Here is a 24,178-nt window from a genome sequence, read left to right as displayed (position 1 = left end):
ATAATACAGTTTGACAAATAGCACCAGTAGGCCCCCTGTTTCTTTATCTTTTCATTATTTCCCTTAAGACTTTTTTTTAACCTTCATGAGTTATTTTTTCTAGTTCTGTAGTTTGGAATAGTATCAAATGGGTTAATTTGGGTAGTATTGTCATTTTTATTATCCTACCCATGAGCAAATAATATTTTTCAAATAATTTAGGTCAGCCTTCATTTCTATAAACAGTAGTTTATTTGTGTATTGTATATTATGTATTTATTCAGTTCCACAGATCTTGGTAGGTAAACTTCCAGGTACTTTATATATCCTGTAGCTATTTTACATAGAAATTGTCTTTTTCATCTCTTCCTGCTCATCTTATTAAGCACTGAGAATTTTTATATGATATATATGTAAAAATTCTAATGATTTCTATAGATTTATATCATGAATATTTGCTGAACTTTTTTTTTTATTTGATTGCGTGGGATTCTTTAAGGACATGATCATATTACCTGTAAAAAGTGATGATTTTGTTGCTTCTTTCCTAGTCTCATTGTCACAGCAAAGATATCTAGTACTATACCAAATAAAAGTGGGGAAAATGAACATTCATGTTTCATCCACGACTATAATTGAAAGTTACATATAATGTATAAATACATTAATAAATACATAAATATGTAAAGTTACATATAATGATGTCTACATTACATATAACGGTAGTTCTTGGTTTTAGATGTATACCATTTATCATTTAAAGATCTATTTATTAACATGTTTTCTAGTATTTTTAAACATAAATGAATACTGCATTTTCACAAAATATTTTCTGTGCTTCAATTAATATATGATTTTTGTTCATTTTTGTCATTAATATGGAAGATGATGGTGGTGATAATGATGTTTATAAACCAACCCTGCATTTCTGGTATAGAGCCAATCTGGACATAGTAAATAATTAGTATGATATGTTGTTTTAGCCTTTCTGTTAACATTTTATTTAAAAATTTTTGTATTACTGTTTACTAGAGATATAGCTTAATAGTTTTTTATTTCTATTGTATCTCTCCCTGGTTTATGTATCAAGGCTATATCATATTATAGAAGGAAATTGGCAGAATTTTTTTTGGGCTATTTTTGCAGATTACATAATACTGGAATTAGCATGTTCTTTGCATGTCTGATAGAAATCATTTGGGGAACCATGTGATCCTAGAGACTTTTCTTTGGAAGTTTATTTATGACTTATTCAATTTCTTCTTCCGAAAATGAGTTAAATTCTCTGTTACTGTGTTAATTTCGGTGTTTTATATTTTTGTAAACATTCTTAAATAACCATATTTCAGAAAAAGAAATTGAATAAGCCATTAATGAACTCCCTAAGAAAAAATCTCTAGGGCCAGATAGATTTACAAGTGAATTCTATCAAACATTTAAAAAACAATTAATTCCAACACTATATAAACTATTTGGGAAAATAGGTGAAGAAGGAGTCCTACCAAATTTTTTTTATGATACAAATACATTGCTCATACCTAAAACATGAAGAGCCAAAACAGAGGAAGAAAATTACAGACCAATTTTCCTAATGAATATAGATGCAAATTTTTAAATATTAGCAAAGAGATTACAGCAACTTATCACAGGATAATACATTATGACTATATAGGATTCATACCAGGAGTACAGGGAGAACTATCAGCGTAATTGACCATATCAACAACAAAACTAACAGAAATCATATGATTACCTCAGTAGATGCAGAAAAAGCTTCTGACAAAATAAAACACCCATTCCTATTAAAAAAACACTAGAGGGAATAGGAATAAAGGGAATTTTCCTTAAAATGAAAAGCAGCCTCTATCTAAAACCATCAGCAAGCATTATATGTAATGGGAATAAGCTAGAAGCATTTCAGATAAGATTGGGGGTGAAACAAGATGTTCATTATCATCATTATTATTCAATATTGTACTAGAAATGTTAGCTTTAGCAATAAGAGAAGAAAAAGAAATTGAAGGAATTAGCATAGGCAAAGAAGAAACAAAACCATCACTTTTTGCAAATGATATGATAGTATCTTAGAGAATCCTAGAGAATCAAGTAAAAAATTACTTAAAATAATAAACGAATTTAGCAAAGTTGCAGGATATAAAATAAACCTACGCAAGTCATTGGCATTTCTATATATTACTAACAAAGCCCAACAGCAAGAGATAGAAAAAGTCATGTCTCACTAACAAAAATCTCTGGCATATAATCTGCTCATGGAAGAAATATCTCTAGAACAAAAATAGTGCACATTGAAGAGTCATGAAAATTCAGTTTATAGATCATGGGAAGTGAAGGTAAAAGGTATTTTAAGATTCTAGTCTAACCTCCTCTCATTTTTACAAATAAGGAAAATGAAGTCCAGAAAGCTTAAGTGATCTAAGGTTACTTGGATAATTTTTTTTAAAGTGCTGGGATTTGAACCCAAGGTCATTTGGCTATATAAATCTGGTGCTTTTCCCTCCTTTAGGTCTGATTTGGCAGAAAAAGATGACCTTTGCCCGCAGATTTTTAGATGTGTAAAAAGAAAAGGGATATTTTCTAATGTCCCTTCTAGTTCTAAGTCCTATAATCCTATCATTAGGTTCTAAAGTTCCTTCTAGATCTCTAAGGAGATCAGAGATATTATTTTGGAATAGGTCCAAAGATCTAAAAATAGGTATATGATAAATTCCTTTTGAAGCTCACAATACTGTAACAGCCCCATCTTTTGGTTGTTTTGTTGAATTTTATTTAATTTCTCTTAAATCCCTTGCCAGTTTGTCAAGAGCTTTCTTTCCACGACTGCCTCTCATGTGGAAGGCCTCAGAAATCAGTTTGGGCACAGAACTTTTACTCTTTAAAAAGACACTACATAGATGTCATTTTTATTTATAGTATCATCTTAGTTACAATGGTTGACTTAACAGTTTTGATCCAAAATGTTTATCCCATCTCTTAAATGTTTATCTCTTTTCTAAGAAGGAAAGGAGGGGACAGCTAGGTGGCACAGTAGATAGAGCTCTGGCCTTGGAGTCAGGAGGACCTGAGTTCAAATCTGACCCTCAGACACTTGACCCTTAGTAGCTGTATGACCCTGGGCAAGTCATAACCTTTTTAGTAAGGCAACCTTAACGATTGCCTCACAAAAACAAATCAAAACAAAACAAAATAAAAAGGAATGGAAACTTTCTGATGGAAGATGTAATTCATAATACACTTGGCTTCTTACTCATTTTTACCCAGTACTCAATGACTTTTAATGACTTATAACCTTTCCAACAGAAAATATTTCAGTATTTTTCCAAGTAAGAAAGTCATAACTTCTAGGGCATTTTATAGATTCTAAGGTTGGGCTTTTCCTTTTTTAACTAGATGGCATACTAATCATTTATTAGTTTAGGGGGACTTCACCAATCTTCCTGAAAATGACTGAAAATTATGATTACTAGAAATTATAGAAATTACATCAATCATAACATATCTGAAATACCTTGTTGGAAAATCTAGCCATGCAACAAATCAACAAAGTGGTGCCTGTAGACAGTACTACCTAAAGTCAAATCCGTTAATCTTACCATTGCACCAGATCAGGCCATACTTCTTGAAACTTTTCTTGTATATTGCCCTAGTAAGGAAGGTTTTGAGCCACACTATGTTTGTAATTCCTTACTCATAGAGCCATGACAAAAGAATCTCTACAAGTAGGTGGACAAAGTGATGTTGAACGGAGTGGCTAAAGATCTGGGTCAACTCCCTTTTCCTGACCATCACATCCCAAACTTTAAAGAAAGGTTATGATAATTCCCTTCAAGTGCAATGATTTGCCTTCAGAGATCTAAAGTTGGAAGATCTAAAAAAATCGTCAAAAATAGAATTCATCCTTCTCTGAAATAGATTTTGAAGGAATTTGTTTCATTTCTGTTCAATAGCCATCTCATATTCTGTATCAATATGGCATTTAAAGTTATGCTGAAACAACCTGGAGTGTTATTTTTAGTCATTATGTAAAAATGTTAAATAATTATGTAAAAAAATTAGTGCAGAAAGTAGTAAAACAGAATGTACAGAAAGCCAGCCACACAACCTGGAAGACCTGGGTTTAAGTCCTGCCTCTAACACATGTTGGCTGTGTGACCCAGAGCAAGTCCTCAGACGCTGCAAGTTTCTGTCTTGGGTCTGGGTCTGAGCAATAACAGACGGTTGTCAGACTCTGCCTGTATCAGCCATGAGAAGCTCTTGACACTTCAGAGGGACAACGCTGCAGGTTTTCCATTGTTACTGGATTCCTGTCCTAGTTATTTGTCTGCAGGGTTTAGATTGGAATAGAAGCTGGAACTGAGACCCCACCCTTCTCCTGGGTTCTGAGCTACACCACTACTGCATGCACATGAACTTTCTCCTCTCTTGGTACACAGCCCTGGAACTTCAACTGTTTCTTACCCTGGACCATAACATCAGGGCACAGGCCCTCTCTTCAATCCACCCTGGATCTATAATCCAGTACTGGGTTGTGGGTCCCAAAGCTGCCAGATGTTCTTGTCATAGCACCCAGCTATGAGTCTGGGATCTCCTCTTGCTGTGTATACAACTTTTCCCTTTGTATGAATGCCCTGAGATGCCATAATCCTGGCCAGAAGCCCCTCTATTATCTCTCTCTACAAATCTTGTTCTCTGTCTCCTATACCTATTTGAGCTAGAAAAATGACTGTTGCATGTTTTGAATTTCTTTATCAGAACTTGGTCTAGTGTATTTTCTAGATCTTTCTGGAAGTATTGGGGGCAGTGGGAAGGTGGGGAGTGTAGGAGAGAAGCTCATGGTATTTCTTCCTGCAACTAAACCATCTTTACTCTGCTCCCCACTGGTACCACCATCTTGGCTATCCCCCACTGATAACTTTGAAGAGCAAAGAGAGGAGGTCATGTGAAACGAGGAAATTGAGTAACTATGACATACGGTGTTTAAGGGAGTATCAATATGTATATTCAAAGTCCCCTACTATGAAGGCAGAAGATGGGGAAGGAAGAAAGACTGTGCACTAAATACTGAACTTGTTAAAGGGAGCATCCTGGAGGTCAGCAGACAACAGCTACCAAAATTTTGACTGGGTGGTAGATGGACTCAGTGAACCTCAAAGAAGTATCACTGAATGATAGTGGTAGAAGAACATGGAAGTGATAGTAGGGAACAAGTGAAAAGTTCAGCCAGAGCTTGAGAGGGAGCCTAGGGACATCTGTGTCATCAGGAAGGACCTATACTTCAGTGAGAGCTAGAGACAGAAGGAGTGGGAAATGAAAAGATTTAAGATGAAATAAAATTTGTTGTCAATGAAATATGTATTCCAGAGAGCACAGTAGAAGTGATGGGCAGTTTCAGAGTGGGGGAGTATAAGGGAACAAGTAATGAGGGATGGAGAATGGAGAGATGATATTGGAAATTGACTATTCTGCAATATAATTCTTCTCTAATAATCTCATAATCTTAAATAGGATGATAGAAGAGACCTGAGAGATCACCAAGGTTAGCTGTTAACATCTTTTGTGTCAGGGACCACACCCTTTTGAGTCTGGGGAGACCTATGGACCCTTTTCAAAATGTTTTAAAATACATAAAATAAGGTACATTGTATTACAAAGGAAACCAATTCTACTCAATTGTACTTAGCACAGTCCTTGGCATATAGTATAATGACTGACTAATTGAAGTACAGTTATCAAAACATTTTACAAAGCAAGTTCAGGGGCTCAAGGTTGAGAATCTCCCTGAACCTTCTCATTATACAAATGAGGAAACAGAGACCTAGAAAATTTAAATGTATTGTCCAAAGTCACTCTGTCAGTGAGTGTCACAGCCAGGATTTTAACCCACATCCTCTGCTCTCAAATCCAATTCCAACTTCATGCATCATATCAATAATCTACAAAACATCTGCCACTGGGACAGGCTAGGGAAGACAATGTGCATATATTCTAGATTTTAGAAATTAACAAACTACTATTCTCCTTTTAGAACTCCTAGACAAGTAGATTTTCATCTTCATAATTATACATATTTCATTGAAATGCTATATCAAATTCAGAATCAGAGAATCGCAAAATTCTAGAAATGGAAGGAATCTCAGAGGTTATCACATCCCATCCATAAATGAACAGGAATTCTCTATAAGATAATAACAAGTAGTTATCCAGTCTCTACTAGAAGACCTTCAGACAAAGGGAAAACATGAGATCTGAGATTCAATTTTCATTTATGGATAACCAAAAAGTAATTTTAATTGGTATTCATTGTTTGTGAAAAAGTTATTGAAAAACCAAAAGAAAGACAAGTAACATCATACAACTAAAAGGATACGAGGTGTTCCTTCGGTGCGGCAAACCAAGTAAAGACATGCAGCAATGACATGTGCCATTTTTCTCCCACGTGTAAGATGCTTGCTCACTGCCATCTTGAAAGAAGTTAAATGCTGTATCAAGGCAATGCTGATTTAATTGTAACTGATTTCCCAAGTGATGAATCTGACGCTTGCCTAGAAAATATGTAAAAAAAAATAGAAAACATAATTTTACATCTAACTCATCACAATTTTATTGAAAAAGCATAAGATTTTGTACCAATTTCATTGTCAAAAAGATGTGAACAATCCAACAATTAAGATCTAAGAATAAAATACATCTTCTGAACTTATGTCAAATTTTACAAGTTTATATGTCAAATCACATTTTAACATAATTAATAACTGCAATGTTCTGCACTCAGAGTTCCTTACTTCTGCAATGAAAGGAGGAAAGGTGCCTTTTTTCATGTTTTAATGGATAATGACTTGGTCACTATAATTACAGAGCGCTGAGTTTTACAGTTATTGTTTTTCTTCCCATTTATATAAGACCTATTCTGTATGCCGTTTTCCTGCTTCTCATTATTTCACTTTGCATCAGTTCATTTGAGTCTATCCATGATTCTCTGAATTTTTCTTACAGCACAGTAATGTTACATTCAAGTCAACAATTACATTATTAACACAATTCAGTTAGCCATTCTCCAAATGATGAGCATCTACTTTATTTCTGTTGTTGTTCAGTCATTCAGTTGTGTCTGACTCTTTGTGACTCTACAGCATACCAGGCCCTTCTATCCTTCACTATCTCTCAAACTCTACCCAAGTTCATGTTTGTTGTTTCCATGATACTATCTATCCATCTCATCCTCTGCCATCCTCTTCTCCTTTTGACTTCAATCTTTCCCAACACCAAGGGCTTTTCCAATGAGTCCCATCTTTTCATTATGTGGCCAAAGTATCTATTTGATCTTCCAATAAATAATCTGAATGAAATTCTTTAAGAATTGACTGATTTGATCTCTTTGCTGTCTTAGGGACTCTTCAAAGTCTTCCTCAGCACCACAACTGGAAAGCGTCAATTCTGAGGTGCTCAGTTTTCCTTACAATCCAACACTACTACTGTAAAAAGCTATCTTTGACTATTCGGAACTTCGTCACCAAAGTGATGTCTCTTTTTTTTAATATGCTGTCCAGATTTGCCCTAGCTTTTCTTCCAAAGAGTATGCATCTTAATTTCATGGCTGTAATTGCTGTCTGCAATGATCTTTGAGCCCAAGAATACTGATCTGATACTACTGAAACTACTTTTTTTTCTTCTCCCTCTTTGCCAGGAAGTAATAGGACCGACCAGTTGAGAAAATATTAGTATTTTTGATGTTAAGTTTCAAGCCAGAAGTGATCCTTCACCTTGCCAAAGCTAATCTCTTCATAGACCTTTGATCCTTTCACTCTTGTCTTGTCTAGTAGATTTACCAAACTATCATTCCCAATTTGTAATCTTTGATCTCTCCCTATCCTATCTACTGGCTCTTTCCCTGCCTGCCTAAAAATGTACCCATGTGTCTCCCATCTTCAAGAAACTCTCACTAGATCTCACTATCACCTGTAACTACTGGCTTTCTCTCCTCTTCTCACTTATCTCCTTGAGACAAACTTTTACACTAGGTGACTGAACTTCCTCTTCTTGTACTCTTCTAAAACCTCTGCAATTTGGCATCCAACTTCATCATTCAATTGAAACTGCTTTCTCCAAAGTTATCAGTGATCTAATTATCAAAACTAATGGCTATTCCGCAATCTTCATCCCTTTGGACCCTTCTGCAGCATCTGACACAGAGGTCCACCTCCTCCTGGAAATTCTCTTTTCTAGTTTTGGGTTTTTGGGGGTTTTTTTGATATCCCAGTCTCCCGGTTTTCCTCTGACCCTGTTTGACCATTCCTTCTCCATCTCCTTTGTTACACCTTCATCCATATCATTGTCAAGGCTCTGTCCTAGACCCTCTTCTTTTTCTTCCTTTATACCCTCTTACTTAGTGATTTCATCAATTCCCCTAAATCCAATGACTATCTTTATGCAAAGGATTTCCAGATATATATATATATATGTATATATATGTATATATGTATATATGTATATATGTATATATGTATATGTATGTGTACATGTATATGTATATGTATGTGTACATGTATGCGTATATGTATATCTGATCCTAGTCTCTTTCCTAAGCTCCAGTCTTGTATCACCAACTGTCTATCTAATATTTGAACAGGTGTCCTATAGGTACCTTAAGCTCACTAAATCCAAAACAAAACTCACTATTTTCCTCCCCCAACTTTTCCCTCTTCCAAACATTTCATATAACTGTCAAGAGCATCAATATCCTTTTTGTGTGCCAGGTGCTCAACCCTTGTGTCATCCTTGACTCCTCAGTAAGTTACAAAAACTCTCATATATTCAACAGCTCTCCTATACATCCTCTTTTTTCCACTCACACAGACACCACTTTAGTTCAAGTCTTCATTACTTCTCAGAGAGGTTCCTAATTGGTCTCCTTGGCTCAAATCTTTTCCAATACATCCTCTACAAAGCCACCGAAATGATTTTCCTAAAGTACAAGTCTGACTATGTCATGCCCCTACCCAGTAAACTACAGTGCTTTCCTATTACCTCTAAAATCAAATATAAAATATTTGATTTGATATTTAAAGCTCTTTATAACCTGGTACATCCTACTTTCCAGTTTTTTAGTTGTTTGTTTGTTTTTACATATTGTTCCTCTCACTATAGGCATTCCATGGCTCAACCATACTGGCCTACTTGCTACAACTCACATACTGCTTCATCTCCTATCTCTGTGCCTTTTCACTGGCTTTCTCTAATGCCTTCTTTACTTCCGCCTCTAAAAATCCCTGGCTTCAAGATTCATCTAAAATACTACTTCTGCAAGGGGGCTTTTCCTGTGGCCCTCCAGATTTTAGTGCCTTTCTCCTAAGGCTATTTTCTGTGTACGTTGTATGTATCCAACTACATAGATGTTATTTCTCCCTAAAATATAAGCTATTTTAGTGGTACTGTTTTTACTTTTTCTTTGTATCTCCAGTACTTAGCACATATCTCTTATTATTGATTTTGAGCGATCTTTCAAATGGTTCTTCAAAGTTTGTAATTTTTCTTTTGAGAATTGTTTGTTCATGTACACTCATTCATTGGTGAATGACTTTTGGTATTCTATATATACATATTGTTAATTCTTTATACAGCTTAGATAACAGACCCTGTGGGATAAAGACTTTGTTCCAATAAACTTTTCTTCCTTATTCTAGTTGCACTGATTTTATACATGCAAAAGCTTTTCAATCTCATGTAACTGAAATTATCTATTTTATCTTCTGTGAACACCTCTCTATTCTTTGGCTAACAATCCACCTAGCCACAGAAAGGGTACCTGATTGAGCTGTCATTTTGATTTTTATGATGTGACTTTTAATAGGTCAAACATCTGCTTTGTATGTGAAAAACATTTATTAAACACTTACTATTTACCAAGTACTGTGCTGAGTATTGAGGATACAAATAAAAATGCAAGTAAAGACAGTCCCTGCCCTTAAGGAGCTTATGTTTTAATAGTGAGAGATATATGTGGTATAAAGTATAAGTCTAAAACTAATTTCTGCCAAACAACTTTGCAGCTTACCCAATGGCATTTTTGAAAAATGGGACTCCTGAGACAGCTAGGTGGTGCAGTGGATAGAGCACCGGCCCTGAAGTCAGGAGGACCTGAGTTCAAATCCGGCCTCAGCCCAACCATTTGACACTTAACTAGCTGTGTGACCCTGGGCAAGTCACTTAACCCCAACTGCTTTAAAAAAAAATGGGGCTCCTTCCAAAAACAATTTTGTTAACAAGTTATCAAATGGGTCATTGAATTCAACTGCTCCCAATTCCTCCTTTTTCAGTCTGTTCTATTGATCTTTTTTATTTTTTTAGACCATAAACGCTTTAAAATATACAAGGCCTGGAAATGTTATACTCCATTTATTCCTACTTTAATTTTTGACTCCCTAAAAACTCTAAATCTCATTATTCTTCCAAATTAATTTTATTATTTTTATCTAGTTCTACAAAGTATTCCTTTGGCAGTTTGACTGGAACAGCACTAAATCTATTCATTAATTTGGACAGTACAATTAGATGGATTCAGGACTGGTTGAATGACCAATGCAAAATGATGGGATTCTGATTTCTGCCTAGTCTTCTATCCAGCAATAGCAGATACCCCAGGAATAGAAGGGTAGGGGTGTGGGAGGGGGTGTCGGGGTTTGAGTCTTTCTTTTAACAGCTTACTAAGAAATGGCCTTGTGGTTTCATGTATATAATGATTAGATCTTGTGCAAACAACTTTTATAATTCCTGGAATTGTTTTTCTTCCTAAAAGACCCTAGCCCCCAACCATGTGTAAAACCCACATCTGCACTCATGCCCCCCAATGCTGCCCCCATCCATCAGGAAATTTTGCAAGAACTTGCATGATCTGTACCATCAGCTCATGGCAAACTGCCCAGAATTCATGTATAAATATGCCTCTTTTAGTTCTGTATGCTGCTAGTCCTTTAAGGACTAAGCCCACCCTGTTTTGTGCAATAAATCTTGCTCTGACAAAGAGACAAACTTGCTCTCTGAAATTCTTTTCTGAGAGACCCCAAATCTAACCAACATACCTTCCCTCCTCGTCACTAAAGAGTAATCATTAATGATTTCATGTCAAGTTTTTAGTCTCTGTCTGCACTATGTATTGCACAGGGTCTTTTGAAAAAAGATTTTGTAAGTTATAATCAGTTATATTATCTAATATTTAAGCAAATGTTAATTTAAAAGGGTCAAACACTTTAAGGCATACCTTTTCAGAAACAGAATATATATGCAACAATGAGCAACCCCTAATTATCCACAATGAAAGTCATTATAATTCATAGCTACCAACCTATCAATTGTCTACATTTTGCTACTACCAAAACCATACTCTCCTCCACTAGCACATATAAATAATTAGGAGCTCACTCCACTAGAGTATCTTAACATCAGTACAAATATAGCACCCAAATTCAAGAGGAACAAGTACCATTCTGAAGAGTCTGAGCTCTGGATTCCTTTCCCAGGTTCACATGGAAGCCTCCTCCTACTGATGGAATTTTGCCTGCACCTATAAACAGAGAAATTAGAAGAAATTATTGAAGATATAAGATACTCTGTAATTTCAGTGCTATGATTTTCCCATTACATACGGCCCAATATTCTCTTAAACTACACACAAAAGACTGTTGTTCAGTCACTTTCGTCATTTCTAACTTTTTGTGACCCCATTTGGAGTTTTCTTGGCAAAGATACTGGAGTGGTTTGCCATTTCCTTCTGCAGCACATTTTACAGATGAGGAAACTGAGGCAACTGTGTGCTCTGGGTCATACAACTAGTAAGTGTCTGAAGCCAGATTTGAACTCAGGAAGATAAGTCTTCCTGACTCCAGGCCCAACACTATACACTTAGCTGCCTATAAAGGTAAAATAAAAGGTAGTCTGTAAAAATCATCTACCAAATAATCCAGATTAATCCAGATACCATAAGCCTAATTAACTGGAAGATGAGTTTCTCCATTCTCAAAAAGAGCCCACTTGGGAAAAGCTGTTAGGAAATGACTTTTAATATGGTCATTCTGAGTTAGAGGTAGAGACTTAACTTGAACCTAGGCCTTCTAATTCCTAGTTCAATATTCTTTCTATATCATGCCATCTGGTGCTATCTAGTGTTCTTGTTCTCTCTCTCTCACACACACACACACTGAGTGACCACAGACTGGGGGAAGAAAAAGAAGTGCTTCTAAAAGACTGATTTTTAAAAAATCATACCTAACTCTAATTCTATCCTTTACTCTCTGCTACTCAAATACTTTGATGGCATTTGTAGTTGTACACAAAATAAAATGCAAACTCTTTACCCTATAATTGAAGGTCTACAATAGAATCTTTTCAGCTTTGTCTCCCACCACTGTGCTCCTCAAGAAAATCCCTCTAATTTAATCAAACTAGTCTACTACATAATTTCCAGAATTATAAATGCATTTATAGGATAACAGGATTTCAGTTCGAAGATGGAACTTTATATATCATCTCCTTCAGGTGTCAAAAGCACCTATGCCAGGTGTTTAGGCAACCTAACTGTAAAACTCAATGCTCGAGAAATAAATAAAAATGTAATAGGGAAATGTTTAACAAAATGAAATATAACAAAACACAGATAATGTTAATTTGTGGTTTTCTAAGTCAACATGTAGCCCACAGGGATCTGTTTCTATTTGACTTTGACACCACTGATCGAGGCCATAGCCCAAATTTTTATAAATGAGGAAACTAATATGCATAGATGTTAAATTATTTACCCATGTCACATAAATGTTAAGTAGAAGGTACAGTATTTAAACACAGTATGTCATTCAGTCATTTTCCATTGTGTCTGACTCTTCATGACCCTTTTCGGGGTTTTCTTGGTAAAGATACTGGAGTGATTTGCCATTTCCATCTCCAGATCATTTTACAAGATGCAGAAACTGAGACAAACAGGATTAAATGACTTGCCTTGGGTCACACAACTAGTAAGTGTTTGAGGCCAGATTTGAATTCAGAAAGATGAGTTTTCTTGACTTCAGGCCTGGTACTCCATCCACTGTGTCACCTAGCTGCCCCTAAAACACTGTATATAATAAAAGTTCATGGATTCATATCCTTCATTTCTATTGTCCAGTCATTTCAATCATGTTTGACTCTTCATGAGTCAATGGGGTTTTCTTGGCAAAAGTACTACAGTAGTTTGCCATTTCCTTCTACCCAAGGTATCTGACTCCAAATCCAACATCTCCACTCTCCTACGCAATATCACTCCTTCTACCTAAAATCCCTTCCCATTTTCCTTTTACCTGCAAGGACAGGTAAAAACAGAAAAAATACAACCACTGTCCACTGAAAGAATCCCCCATAGAGAAAACTCCCAGAAATTTCAGAGACAAAATACAAAAATTCCAAGTCAAAGAAGAAATAACTGCAAGCAGCCAGAAAGAAAGAATGCAATTACTAAGGAACCTACATCAGGATGACACAAGACCTGACAGCAACTACTCTAAAGGAGACAATATCTTGCAATATGATATTCTAAAAGGCAAAAGATAAAGGCTAAAATCAATGATAACTAATCCAGGAAGATGAAGTACAATCTAATGGAAAATTAATGGAAAGTCAAATGGAAAAAATAAAGCCTTAATGGAATAGAAGACATTTAAACATTCCTGATAAAAAGATCAGAGCTGAGTAGAAACTTTCACAGGACTACCACAGATTTAGAGGTGGAAGAAACCCTCAGAGACCATATAATGCAACCCCTTCTTTTCAGAGATAAAGAAAGAGAGATTTGGTGATGTGCCCAAAGTCTAACAGGTAAAAGTAAAACAGTGAGAATTTGAATCTGAATCAATGGGTCCTTTAACTTCAAATTAGAGTACTTTCCACTAAAAGACAAATACAGGAGTCAAAAGAAACCTAGAAAGGTAAATGCATTTGAGCAACTGGAAAGGATGAAACAATAAAATGTTTATAGTCTAATAAGAGGAGACGCTTTAAGTGTCGCATCAGAATCTGAGTATCTTCAAGGGTCATACAAAGTGTTACGTAGGCCAAATATAGAGGTGATGCCAACACTAGGCACATAGCCCTCAGAGAACAAAGATAGAGGCAAAGGACCCCTAGCTATAAAAATATTTTGTTAATTTTCCTTCCCCCTATCCCTAGGCGATTAGGGTTAAGTGACTTGCCCAAGGTCATACAGCTAGTAAGTGTCAAGTGTTTGGCCTAAGACTAAATTTGAACTCAGGTCCTCCTGACTCCAGGGCCAGTGCTCTATCCACTGTGCCACCTAGCTGCCCTTAATAGCACTTTCATTGCAGTAAAAAAAAAAAAACAGAACCAAAGGGACGTCCATTTATAGGAGAGCAGCTGAATTAATTATGTTATATGAATGTAATGGAATACTATTGAGACATATGAAATGATAAAAATGACAAACTGAGAAAGACAAGAGAAGACTTGAATAAACTGATACAGAGAAGTGAGCAGAAGCAGGGGAACTATTTACACGACGACTTTGACAATATTATAAAGGGGAAAAAAAGCTTTAAAAGTTTTAAAAACTCTGATCCAGGCAACAACTGATCATGATTCCAGAAGAGTTATGGTGAAGCATGCCTCTCAGCTCTTGGTGTTAAAAATAATGGACTGTAGGTGCAGAATGAGACATATATTTTCACACAAGACCAATATAACACAAATTTCTTGGAGGAAGGAAGAGAGGAAGGTGGGGCATAGCTCAGAGAAGAAGGGGTAAATGGAAAAAGGCTTCCAAGACACCAAGCACAGCTGAACTTCAATTCAGGCACTGAAAGATTTAGCAGACCAGACTGATAAACTACTATCTATGATTATCTAAGAGAGCATGGATAATAGGAGAGGTACTACCCGACAAGAAGAGCAAATATCCAGCAATCAAAACAAGTAGAATGAGATGAAGAGTGTCACGAAAACCTAGAGAGAAGACAGTATCAAGAAGAGGGTGATCAACAGTTTCAAAGGTTGCAAAGAGGTAGAGAAAGATGAGGATTAAGAAAAGATCTTTGGATTTGGCAATTAGGAGATCATTTGTAACTTTGGAGAGAGCAGTTTCGGGTGAATAAGATCAGAAACCAGAATGCAGAAAGCTAGAAAAGAAGAAAGGATGTGGGGGCACAGCTTCTCAAGGTATTTAACCACAAAAGGGAAGAGACAGAATGATCATGAGCAGGGAAAAACACATCAAGTGATGGTTTTTTAAAGATGGGAGAGACATGGATGTGTTTGTATCAGTAAAAGATGTAGCCAGTTGGAAGGGAAGGGGGGGGGAAAAAGAGAGAGAGAGAGAGAGAGAGAGAGAGAGAGAGAGAGAGAGAGAGAGAGAGAGAGAGAGAGAGAGATTAAAATGTAGTATGAGTAGGGAAGATGGGAAAATCTGCAGAAAACAGAAGGGAATAGGATTACTTGTACATATAGAGGGGTTTGCCTTGGCAAGAAGGACCATCTCTTCATGTGAAACACAAGTGATGGAGGAGATAGTGGCAAAAAGCATCTGAATGAAGAGAAAGTATGTAGTAGAGGATATTCTCAGAAAATGGCCTCAATGTTTTTCAGTAAAATATGAGGTAAGGTTCCTAGATGAGAGGATGTTGGGAGACGGAGCTGCAGTGGGTTTGAAAAGAGATGGAAAAGTTTGGAAAAGTCACTGTGGTTAAGGGGGATACTGATATCACTTTAGGGAGATGTAAAATTATTGCCTTACTCCAACAAGACTCCAGATGAGATTATTTAATAAAAACTTGTAATGGATCCAGTCAGCACAGTTCTGTAATTTTCTCCAGTTTTTTATGCAGAAACATATGAGTAGGAGCAAAGGGACTGGATAAATAATCCAATATAGTATTTGGAAAAGAAAGATCTTCTACCAGATAAAGGGGCAAGGGTCTCCAGAGAAGAAGACAGAGTAATATTGAACCATTTCACTAAAGGAGTCAAGAATAGGAAGAGAAGAGAGACTTATAGGGGTGATGGCCTTGGAAAGAACTAAGGGGTGTTGGACTGGAAGACATGATGAGGATGAAGAACAGGGTTTGGAATTGCAAGTCAGAGAGAGTGGTGGAATGACACAACAGATTATGATCAGATAAAGGAATTTCAGAGGTCATGAACATGGATGTGGAACACATAGGTATTGGGGCAATCAGTCAAATCATTATTCTGTGTATATCAGACCTGAAACTCAGTTAATTCCACCAACAGTTACACCAAGTATCTATTACACACACACACACACACTGGACTAAGCACAGTAAACAGAACAGAAAAAGAAGTGGTGCTCGCCCCTAAGAAGTTAGCTATACATACATGAATGTAAACAACTAGGATCCGATTCCAAAGACCAAGTGTGAGAAAAGTGAATACAGCGGCTGAGGAGATCCTAAGAATGATCGTCATAGGACAGAGTTAGTCAGGGAAGGTAATTCTTAATTGGACTTTTAAAAAAGTACTGAAAAGAATTTAGCTTGACTAACTATATTCTATATTTGCGTAACTCCCTTCTCTCCAACACATTCCCAATCTACAACTTCCTCAAGAATGGCTAATTTTTCTCAGTTAAATGACTCTAGACATCCTGCCTGTTCCATAAGGCCACAGCCAAAGTACTTATCTCTTCTAGTAAAGAGTAGCTTACCCTCAACTGAAAGAAAAATACATAAAACATTTCCAGTTCTAGATTCTTTATCTATCTAGATGTCTAGAATCTAAATAAAGTAGCAAATAACTTGATACTTATGTAGGCTTTTTAAGATTTGCTAATCACTGGGGCAGCTAGGTGGCGCAGTAGATAGAGTGCCAAGTCTGAAGTCAGGAACGCTCATCTTATCTTCCTGTATTTAAATCTGGCCTCAGACACCTATATTAGCTATGTGACCCTGGACAAGTCATGTAAGCCTGTTTGCCTCAGTTTCCTCATCTGTAAAATGAGCTGGAGAAGGAAATGGCAAACCATTCCAGTATCTCTGCCAAGAAAACCCCAAATGGGCTCATAGTCAGATCCAACTGAAAACGAAACAACAACAATCCCTCGGCATACATAGTTTCAACCCTGTGAAGTAGTATTATTCCTATTTTACAGATGAGGAAACTAAGGTTCAGAGAGATTCAGCATGGGTAGTCACAGGTTGCTCAAGGTAAGGGTCATCTCCTTTATTCAAATCCAAGGTTTACCATTATATGAATTAACGATCTAGTGGCCAAAAAAAAAAAAAGGAATATTTAAGCCTTCCCCCCCCTTCCCTTAAATCATTGCTCTAAAATCAAGGGTTGCTTTCAAATACAAAGAAAATTATCACAAGAACAAGAAAGCATCAATCAAGGTCAAGCTTTCTTGGCCAACTTTTTCTAGGTATATTCAAAATAAGTACAAGAAAGAAATAATTCCACTGATTGGAATGGTAGAGATGCCTATCAAGTAAGTTTGTATTAGGTGACATCCAAGCTGTAGTCCAACTCTCTCCCTATCATTCAATTTTTAATACGTTTATATCTTATATACCCAACTAGAGTTTGCCTCAGTTTCCTCATCAGTCCTTTGAGGTCAGAGAGCCTGTATTATACTTCTTCCTAGCCCCCTGGCATCATCTAGCACAGGATTATCAATGTACAAAAAAGGTCTTCAATAAATACTGGCTAAATGAATTAACTTGGTTGTAATGATGGTAACAATAATAAGACAACATTTATATGTATAGTGCTTTAACTTTTTTTTTTTTCCCAGGGTCACACAGCTTCTAAGTGTCAAGTGTCTGAATTCAGGTCCTCCTGACTCCAAGGTTGGAGCTCTATCCACTGTGCCACCTATCTGCCCCTAGTGCTTTCATTTTTATGGGTGTTTTTTTTAATATTTATTAATTTATTTTTAACATTCATTATTTTAAATTTTGAGCTCCCACTCCTACTCCATCCATTGAGAAGGCAAGCAATCTGAAATCAATTAGACATGTAAAGTCACAGCAAACATATTTCATATTAGTAATGTTGTCCTACTCAAAAGTCTATTTTGCTTCTGACCTTCCTTACTTTGTCCTCACCTTTAACTCCTCCTCCCCTTTTTCTTATCTACTTTTCTTATCCTACTTTCTGGCTGGGTAAGATAGATTTCTATACATGAGCATGTATATGTATTCTTCCCTCTCTCAATCAATTCAGATGAGAGTGAGATCCAAGCACTGCCCACCCTATTTTCCTTTCAATAGTAAAAAGCTCTTCCTTGTGTGTCTTTTTTCAGGTGAGATAATTTCCTCATTCTTCCTCTCCCTTCCCCCTTCTCCCAGTACATCCCTCTTTCTTGCCCATACAAATTTTTTTTAAGATCATCCCAATATAATTAATTCACTCTTGTGCTTTCTGTCAATTGAGGAATGATTTGCTTGATATTTTATTCTAATTAGTATTAATCAGTTCAAGGTGATTCCACAATGATTGCTAGCAATTATCAGTGACATATTCATCTAATAATATACATTTACTAAGTCTAGCTAAACTAATATTAGTACAAGAATCACATATATTAATAAATATTTTACATATATTATATCTAGGGATAATTAGATAAGATAGATTCCTTCTTATAATCAGCCTCAAACTTTAAACTATAAGCTATCTATAAGTTCACTTTTCAATGTCCGCTAACCTGTTATGAAATCCATTTGCCTACCCACATGAATGCTGACTCCATTCTTTTGGATGACGAGGTGACCAAACCCAGAATGAATGGGATGTCTTGACATGATATGGAGAGTACCCCAATTTATTTTTGTATCTCCAGACTACCTTCTTGTCCAACATGAGGAGGGGTCCATCTTATGACCAGTTAGTGGAGATGACCCTTGCCTTGAGCAACCTGTGACCACCCATGCTGAAGCATAGTCTCTGGACCTCCTAAAGGTTCAAGGGCAAGGTCTATCAATCAATAAGATTCTGTGTTTTACTTTGCCTCTTCTGATTGTCTGGGTATCAAGTATTTCACAGCAAGGCCCTGGAAGATCTGAGGTCCCATTCATTGAAGGGATCTGGTCCCTTTAGTAAGTGGTGATTGACCTGGAACTCTGCCTCAGTAGCTTTTCTTTCAGGTTGAACAGTTCTGGACCGCACACTATGTAGAGTCTTGCCTGCCCTCATAATGATAAAGTTTTTAGGAGTTACCTTCTCAAACAGAAATACAATAGTTCAACTTTATTGAATCCTTTGTGATTTCTCTTTCATGTTTACCTTTTTATGCTTCTTTTTAGTCCTGTATTTGAAAGTCAAATTTGCTATTCCTCTATGATCCTTTCATCAAGAATATCCAAGTCAGGAATGTCTAAAAGTCCTCTATTTCATTAAATATCCATGTTTTCAACTGAAGAATTACACTCAGTTTTGCCAGGTAAAATTGGTTGTAATCCCAGCTCCATTGCACTCTAGAATATCACATTCCAAGCTCTCTACTCCTTTAATGTGGAAGTTGCTAAATCTTGTGTGATCCTAACTATGGCTGAATGGTATTTGAATGGTTTCTTTCTGGATGCTCTTTGACCTGGGAGCACTGGATTTGACTATTATACTCCCAGAGTTTCCATTTTTTGGGAACTCTTTCAGGAGGTGATTTGGTGATTCAGTTTCTATTTGACCCTCTGGGTCTAGGATATCAGGGTAGTTTTCCTTTTTAATTTCTTGGAATATGATGTCTAGGACCTTTTGTTGATCATGGTTTGGGGTAGTCCAATAATTCTTGAATTATTTCTCTTCAATCTATTTTCTAGGTCAGTTGTTTTTCTCATATTTTATATTTTCTTCCGTAGTTTTCCTTTACAATTTCTTGAAATATGATGTCTAGGACCTTTTGTTGATCACGGTTTTTGGGTAATCTAATAATTCTTAAATTTTTTTCTCCTCAATCTATTTTCTAGGTCAGTTGTTTTTCTGATATTTCATATTTTCTTCTATTTTTTTCCATTCTTTTGACTTTGTTTTATTATTTCTTGAGGTCTTCTGGAGTCATCAGCTTCCTCTTGCACAATTCAAGTTTGTAAGGAATTATTTTCTTTCGTGAGCTTTTGTGCCTCTTTTCCATTTGGCCAAATCTACTTTTTAAGAAGTTATTTTCTTAAGTGAAGTTTTGTACTTCTTTTTCCATTTGGCCAATTCTATTTTTTAAATTGTTATTTGAGTATTTTTTTTGTTCCTCTTTTACCAAACTGTTAATTGTCCTTTCATAATTTTCTTGCATCACTCTCATTTCTTTTACCATTTTTTCCTCTACCACTCTTTGATTTTTAAAATCACTTTTTAACTTCCAAAAATTCTCATTGGATTTGTGTCCAATTCACATTTTTTCTTTGAGACTTTGCTTATAGCTATTCTGACACTGCTGCCTTCTTCTGAGTTTGTATCTTGACCTTCCCTGTCACCACAGTAGCTCTTTATGGTTAGGTGCTTTTGTTGTTGTTTACTCATTTTCCCAGCCTGTTTATTGACTTTTAATTTTATGTTAAAGTTGAGTTCTTTTCACCTGGAGTTGGGGGCTGTCCCAAGTCTTAGGCTTTTTCGAAATGCTGTTTTCAGAGCTTGTTCTGGAGGTTTGGAAGTTTGGGGCTTTTTCAACAGGAAAGATGTGGTCATGATGTGGTCTCCCCTTGAGATGAAAGTAATACTGCTCCTTAGGGCCCTAGCTCCCTTGGCATGAAAGTAATACTGCTCCTCAGGGCCCCTGCTCCTTTGCAACTGTGAGCACTACTGTTCCTCAGGACCTTGATCCCTCTTGACCCAAAGTGTTCCTCTCTGCTCTTGAACTGTGACCCAGAAATGGGTAATGGGTAATAAAGTTGCCCAAAAGCACCCTGTCCTACACCCAGTGCTAGCACAGGGGTCCCCTGTAATCTCTTTATAACCAGTTGCCCAATTACCAGCCCTGAGCTAAGAGTTCTCAAAGTTTCAGCTGCTGCTGTAGCTGCCTCCAATGCCCGCAGCTGGTGTTGCCATTAAATGGGCTCCAGGCCAGTCCCTATCCCAGTGTCACAGATTTCTTCTTCTGATTGCCTAAGTTGTCTTGGGCTAGAAAAATATCTCACCTCAACCTTTTGTTGGCTGCTGCTGCTGCTGCAGAATTTAATTTGAGGCATTCTTTTGAAGTTGCTTTAAATTTGCTCATCCATCTCTTAACTCTACCCACCACACATTTTTTTAACTTTTACAAAGCACTTTACCCTATACTACCCCATGACAATCCAGCAAAGTGGCATTATTATTATCACTATCCTCATTTTACTGAGACTCATATAAGTCAACTGACGTGCCCATGATCACGCAACAGGATCCAATCCCAGGGTTCCCTTGACTCCAAATCCTGATATTTGCTCAATTACAAATGAGTTATCCCTTTCAATGCAAGAGTTACTAAACATCTACATGGGCAAGACTAGGCTATGCAAATAAAAAATGAAAAATTATACAGTCCCTAGACAGTTGATGAATCTAATCTAGGAAAGAAAATGGGCCCTATTCAGATGAATGAAATTTCACAGAGATAAATGTAAAATCCAATATTTGGGTACAAGTACTCAACTGTAAAATGGGGTTAATAATAACATCTACCTCTCAGGTTTGTTATGAAAATCAAATGAGATAATATTTTTAAAATGCTTAGCGTAGTGCCTGGCACTTAGTAAGCCCTGAATAAATGCTTATTCTCTTCCCTCGCCTTTCCTTCCTAACTCCAAGTCTGACACTCTATCCACTAAGCTACTTACCTATCCACCTAGCCACTAAGGTTAACAGAGAGTGCCTCTTGTTGCCCATACAAACAGAATATAGCTCCATCTAAAGGCAATCTCTTCCCTCCAATTTTGGAAGTGGTCCCTTATATGGGAAGAACTCATTTAAAGGGAGGCACTTTCACCACTCCCTACAGAATTTAGAAGATATGTGGGAGGAAATCAATTTATTCCTGGAAGAGAGTGGTTTAAGAGAAAGGGGACTGAGATATAGTTGTTCAACTATTTTGAATGCTAGCCAGTATAATTAATGTTAACTTTCTTGGATTTCTTAGATTCCTATATTACCTAAAATTAACTAGGAGCACAGACACTTTGGAGGGCATGGGAAAAATGCAATTTTGGACATCTCTCCAAGTCAGAAATGACTTGGAATTAGCCTAATCTTAAATTAAATAAAATTGTTTCTGGAAGACTGGTGACTAAATGTAGATGACAGACAGCATTAATATTTTTTTCTTCAACAACAGGCCTGCAAGAAAAGCAGCATAGTGAGCAAAACAAGAGAGGTGAGAGCACCACTGTACACTGTACTCTCCCCTGGTCAGGCCAAACAAGTAATATTTGAAATTTCAGTTCTGGACACATTTTAAGAAAGACAGTGACAAACCTGATCACATATGTAGGACAAAGACCAGAATAGTGAAAGGGGCTTAAGATTCGGCCATACCAGGATCCACTAAACAAGCTGGGGATGTTTAGCCCATGGAAAAGAAGACTTAGTAAAGATATAATAGTTTGTTTTCAGTATATTTGAAACATTGTCATGTGGAAGACAGATTAGTATAATCTATTAGATCAGTTTTCTATTAGAAGAGAGGTAGAACATAAAAAATTTAACTCTTAGAACCCTTCAAAAGTAAAGTAAGTCAGGAAGGAAAAAAAACTTCCTGGAAGGGATAACCTCTGATCTCAGTCTTAAACTGAGAGAATTTCAACAACTAAAACCGCAAGGGAAATCCATTTCAAGTCTAGAAAATACACAATTGCAGGGTGGTGGGAGAAGATAAAATCAGGTTAAATTGTGCAGTTTGGATAAACTGTAGAGTGCAAGAAGGAGAATAATGTAAAATTAAGGAACTGAGATTTCATTCAAGAGATAACTGGGGAGTTAAAGAAGGTTTCTGGGAAGAAGATAATCAATCTGTAAGTCAGTCATTTATTAAGCTCTTACTATGTGCTAGTCAGTGTGATAAGTGCTGGAATACAAAGAAAGGAAAAAAACTGTCCCTGCCCACAGGGAGCTAACAATCTAAGCAGACAGAAAACATGAAAACAATTATGTACACGATAAATAATAATAATAATACAACCTCCATACAGGATAAGTAGGAAATAATCAACAGAGAGAAGGCACTAAAATTAAGAGCAACTGGGAAAGGTTTCCTACAGAAGGTGGGATTTTAGATGGTACTCTTTTTTTTTTTTTTTTGCTTTTAGGCAATTGGGGTTAAGTGACTTGCCCAGGGTCACACAGCTAGTAAGTGTCAAGTGTTTGGTCTGAGGCTGGATTTGAACTCAGGTCCTCCTGACTTCAGGGCCAGTGCTCTATCCACTGCGCCACCTAGCTGCCCCGATTTTAGATGGTACTTGAAGGAAGCCAGAGAAACCAGAAGATGGTGATGAGGAAGAAGAATATTCCAGATATGGGGGCCAGCCTGAGAAAACGCCTGGAACTGAGAGATTAAGTGTCTCATTCTGGAAACAGGAAGGTGTGTGTCAGTAAATTGAAGAGTATGTGGCAGGGCATAAGATGTAAGAAGACTGAAAAGGTAGGGGCAGCTAGGTTGTGAAGGGTTTTGAATGTCAAACAGAGGACTTTGTATTTGAAGACCTGAGACCAATGGTACACTAAGGAACAGCAAGTCTCCTGAGGAAAGGCTGTTAGGAGCCAGGTTGAACATTTTCTATCTGCAGAAGGAGTCTAACACTTCCCGCAGCTGACTTGTCAGGCTCCTCAGGTGAGATGACTTTACACCTCAGACACACTAATGCCCTGAGCCTTTCCTCTCCTGCTGGTTTTAACATATTCCCTGAGGAAATGCTGCTAGGGGCCAAACCAGACATCTTCCATCAGTCACTTACATCTGTACCAGCACAAGGCATTTTCCATCTCCTGCTGCCAGCCCAATCCCCGAAGTGGGATGTGGAGAACGTTCAGTGCAAATAACAGTAAACTTTACTCTCTTCAACTTTCAGCTTCCTATCTCCTGCTGCACCAATCCTTTGAGGGTAGAGGAGAGGTGTTCTCCACTCAGTAATAAACATTCTCACCCCTGGTCATACCCTTCAAATCCCAGTGACTCTGAGATCATCATACAAGTTCTATTCCATATCTCCTTCATCTCCCTCTACCCTCCCAAACC

At 36.9% G+C, this 24,178-nt stretch overlaps 1 protein-coding gene across 1 annotated transcript in view; it reads right to left on the bottom strand.

The window, feature by feature from the left end:
- The window catches only part of BRF1 (BRF1 general transcription factor IIIB subunit), a 156,501-nt gene that overhangs the window by 121,755 nt on the left and 10,568 nt on the right, over window positions 1-24,178 (bottom strand). Inside the window, 3 exon segments of the mRNA XM_020991270.2 lie at window positions 6,365-6,464; window positions 6,466-6,539; window positions 11,474-11,554. Coding sequence (XP_020846929.1) covers window positions 6,365-6,464; window positions 6,466-6,539; window positions 11,474-11,554 — 255 coding nt within the window.

This window comes from Phascolarctos cinereus, unplaced genomic scaffold (assembly GCF_003287225.1).
Source record: "Phascolarctos cinereus isolate Bilbo 61053 unplaced genomic scaffold, phaCin_HiC Scaffold_2;HRSCAF=192, whole genome shotgun sequence".
NCBI lineage: Eukaryota > Metazoa > Chordata > Mammalia > Diprotodontia > Phascolarctidae > Phascolarctos > Phascolarctos cinereus.
The sequence above is the reverse complement of the archived record's forward strand: the minus strand, read 5'-3'. Positions and strand labels throughout refer to the sequence as shown.